The sequence below is a fragment of the Cucurbita maxima genome, unplaced genomic scaffold (assembly GCF_002738345.1).
Source record: "Cucurbita maxima cultivar Rimu unplaced genomic scaffold, Cmax_1.0 Cma_Scf00037, whole genome shotgun sequence".
NCBI lineage: Eukaryota > Viridiplantae > Streptophyta > Magnoliopsida > Cucurbitales > Cucurbitaceae > Cucurbita > Cucurbita maxima.
In genome coordinates this window covers 1236095-1240234 of record NW_019272053.1, presented here as the reverse complement: position 1 = coordinate 1240234, position 4140 = coordinate 1236095, and the positions used below count along the sequence as shown (strand labels likewise).

Genomic DNA, 4140 nt, shown 5'->3' with positions numbered 1-4140 from the left:
AAAAAAAAAAAAAAAAAAAAAAAAAAAAAAAAAAAAAAAAAAAGAATGGGGGTGTATGACTGGCAACTGACCCACTATTTATTTGGGCTTTCCTTTGAATGGCAACCCAAAGTTTGATTTCTTTTGGTTACGCATTGTTGAAAAGATTGAGAAAAGACTTCAGTCATGGGTTACTCACACATCTCTAAAGGAGGTCGTTTGACTCTCATACAAGCTTGTAGTGGGTTCATTCCCATAAAATCTTGAATAAAAAGAAAAAAGTATCGCACGATCAGATCACTCAAAACTAGGTTCTACATTTATTCTTTCCATATTAAAACCATTCTTCTAATTAGGTGAATAACGATCCTTTGAGTCTAATATAACAACAATAATGCGTGCATTACGAATATTGATTATTATTCTATTCCTTGTTCTCTTTCGTTTATTGAATTCTATGTACTACTGTTACTTGTTACTGGACGACTAACCAATTCCTTAAAATAAAAGAAGATTCAAACAAAAAAATAACTACAAACACAAAAGAAACATTGGCCAACCTTCCAATCTATTATCGATCCCTTGCCCTATTCCTTCAAAAGTATCAGCAACCATTGAGAGAGTTCTTAGAAACTTCTTGCGGAAAGGAATCTTAGAACAGGGAGGTTCCCCCAACGGGTGATGGGACAAAATCAAACGCCCATTAGAGGAAAGTGGCCTAGGGATTATTGACATAAAGCCGAAAATTTTATCCTTATTGGAAAAGTGGATTTGGAGGTTTCACAAAGGAGAAAGCTGTTTTTTTTAGGAGAGTTATTGTTTAAATTTGGCTCTCAACAGTTTGTTCTGAAGCCTGGGATTTTTTTCTTACATTCAGCAAAAGATCCTTGAAAGTATATTCAGAACACCAAAGACCTGATTTACTCCAACATTTCATGCAAAGTTGGCAATGGTAGGGGCACCCGGTTATGGTCTGATGTTTGGTTGGGTAGGTCTCTATCTGAGAAAAGTTGAATTTTTCATTTGAGAACTAAGGCGTTCTTGCATTAAAACTCGAGACAAGCTGGAAAGACGTCATCCGTGTCTGTCCATTTCTCCAAGTTGGTACCTTGTGTAAAACGAAAGAATGAATATATCGCTGAATTTCATCCGGGCTTTTTTGTTCTCCACTTGGCTCAAACGCAACTCTCGTAATTTCACAGATAAGGAGCAAGATGCACAATCTTTCCTCACCTCTATTACTTTCACAGAGTGATCCCTTTTGTAATTATAGTTTGTCTACACTTTTGACCAACTGGAAAGGTTCTTTGTAATCTTTTGGATAGGATATTCTTTTCACATCTATTTCATATTATCAATGAAATTGTTTTCTCGTTTCTTATAATAATATAATAATATATAATTGCAGCAAGTTCCCTTTTCAGAGGCTGTAAAAATGTTTTATGGAATGGCAATGATTTTTAATGTTAAAAGTTCTCTTTTTACAGTTATGTTGATCGGATAGCCAATGCAAAATGGGAAGTTAAAGAGCTTGGACTCGAGCATAATGGGTTTGTTCCCTCCGGATATCCACTTTATTTGCCATTAGCGTTCTATGTTAATCTTCTATATACATACACATAGCATAGACATATATACATATATGTTTCCCTAGCACATGGTTAAAGCAACCTGTTACTTTTATATCAAGTGAAAGAGCTTTAGATGAGAGCTACTTCATCGACAACCTATTAAAGGAAATCCGAATTTTGTTAAAATGATGGATGAACCACTGTGTTCGCATTTTTTAAATTCTTCAATGCAAAAAAGGTGACACTGGTAAGAATGGAGTATATTTTTCTGTGATGTGGAAAATTATTCCATTTGAACTGTTTATTTCATTATGTTTTCCTTTTTTCTTGTCCTACTTGAAATTTGTGGGGTTTCTTATTTTCATTATTTTAGCATATGAAGAACAGACAACAAACCAGAATTTGAGCATCTTAGGATGTTATAAGTTTGTTATTGTTCTTATTAACTTATGAGTTCTTGACTACTATTAGAACGTCGTTTAAATGAATTTTATGTATAGGTACGTTGACTTGTTATTGGGAGAATTCAAGCATTATAAAACAAGGCTGGTCCATAGTGGAGTTCGCAATGAGGTAATCAATTGGGCCGAATTATATAGGTCCTACCATATTAAATTTTAAAATTATAAGTTGCAGAACTACAACGCAGATTAAGTTTGCAAGTTCTTTTTCCCATTCTTGTGCTTTATGTTGTATGAATTCTCTGTTGATACGCTGTATTCATCATCTTTATGGATTCTGGTTTCTTAGTTATTTAATTGCTGATATATTTTTTCCCATTCAATTCATGGAGGAATAGCCTCTCAGCCTACGATGCTAAACTTCCATATCTTGTAAAATTTTCTGTGTTTTGTTTTTAATAAGTTAAAGATATGTTCTTTCTAAATTCGTCATACTACATATCATGTGTTCAATCAAAAAAAATAAAGAAGAAAAGACATAATTTCAAGTTTTCTGGCAGATTTGGAGACATTCTGAGTAGACTGTACTGATCGGGTTAAAGGGAAATATAATCTTTGCTTAACTATCAATCGACTAATGTTTTCTCTTTCCATCACCTTAATTGCTTCTGAAACTCAGTATGTTTGACCTTTGTAGGTTCAAAACCTCCTCTTGGAGTATGGACTGGATCTTGTCGCTGAAACTCTTATCGAAGGTATATCACGAGTAAAGAGATGTTCAGATGAAGGGCGCGCTCTCATGTCATTGGATCTTCAGGTATAATGCTTCACTTATCCTTCCTCTTCATCTCTTTTATCTCGTTTGATAAAAATGTACTTAAATACCATTGAACTCTTTTTCAGGTTTTAATCAATGGCTTGCAACATTTTGTTTCTGCGAACGTCAAGCCTAAGTTACAAATGGTTGAAACGTTCATTAAGGTAAACCTGAGCGACTTTAAATCGTGATCGAAAAGAATGAACTGTGTTGTGGCTTGCTTCAAACTTGATTGACCATCATATACTGTCTAGAATTGTTCAGGCGTGTTATTTAGATCACTAATGATGCATCCATCAAACAGGCATACTATCTTCCAGAAACCGAATATGTACACTGGGCACGTGCTCACCCGGTAAGAAACCATCCCTTTGTTTTACTTCAGGGGATTTGAATTTGTCGTCTTAGTCGAGAATATGTTTTAACCCGTTGCAATATTGTGATATCCCACATTGGTTGGGGAGGAGAACGAAACCCTCTTTACAAGGGTGTGGAAACCTTTCCCTAGTAGATGCGTTTTAAAAGCCTTGAAAAGGGAAGCCCAAAAGGAAAAACTCAAAGAGAATAATATCTGCCAGTGGTAGGTCTAGGCCGTTACAAACACGCTTAGGTAGACAGTAATAAATTTCCTTGAACCGAGAAATTTGGAATATTTATCGATTAACTTGCAGAAAATTAAATATATTGAGTTTGTGATATTAATCGCCTCAAAAAAGGAAAAAGAAAAGAACAGTTTCTGACACGAACCAATGCAAATTCTCGTGTGTTTTGCAGGAATACAGTAAGAGCCAAATTATTGGTTTGGTTAACCTGGTGGCATTGATGAAAGGGTGGAAGAGAAAAGCCCGGTTGGAAGTATTGGAGAAGATTGAGTGAGGCAATCATAATTTTGGATAATCATGATGTGCCTACAAACCCCAAAGCCATTTGAATCATCCAACTTTGTATTTTCTCTGCCATTGGAGTTTATTATAGGCTTCGTTCTTTGTAGGAAGGAATAATACATTTGCAAAATCAATGTCAACCATCTTAGTTCTCCAAGCATTTTAAGGTTAAAGTTTGTATAGTTATTAATATCATTTCTAGTATCATAATTTTGCAATCAAAGATTTTTAAAAATGTAATTTTGCATGCTCGCGAGTTAATAATTTGTTACTTCAAACATTATTAGTCATTTATTATATTAGAGTGTCGTTTACCATATATAGTTATTTACAGTGTCCAGTAATTAAGTTATAAGTAAGCATCATGCTCTATAACCTATTGATTTTCTCCCTTCGAGACTGATCTAGTCAACTAAAAACTTCATTCTCAAAAGATTCTTTTTATCATCAATATCTTCACCGTACTAGACCAATTAAGGTTTTGCACC

General features: G+C 34.5%; 1 protein-coding gene across 1 annotated transcript in view; it reads left to right on the top strand.

The window, feature by feature from the left end:
* The window catches only part of LOC111468590 (syndetin), a 32365-nt gene extending 28523 nt beyond the window's left edge, over nt 1-3842 (top strand). Inside the window, exons 20-25 of the mRNA XM_023113844.1 lie at nt 1467-1529; nt 2051-2123; nt 2649-2768; nt 2855-2932; nt 3073-3123; nt 3543-3842. Coding sequence (XP_022969612.1) covers nt 1467-1529; nt 2051-2123; nt 2649-2768; nt 2855-2932; nt 3073-3123; nt 3543-3644 — 487 coding nt within the window. The 3' untranslated portion in view covers nt 3645-3842. The remainder of the gene's footprint in view (nt 1-1466; nt 1530-2050; nt 2124-2648; nt 2769-2854; nt 2933-3072; nt 3124-3542) is intronic.
* Nucleotides 3843-4140: the final 298 nt, after the last annotated feature.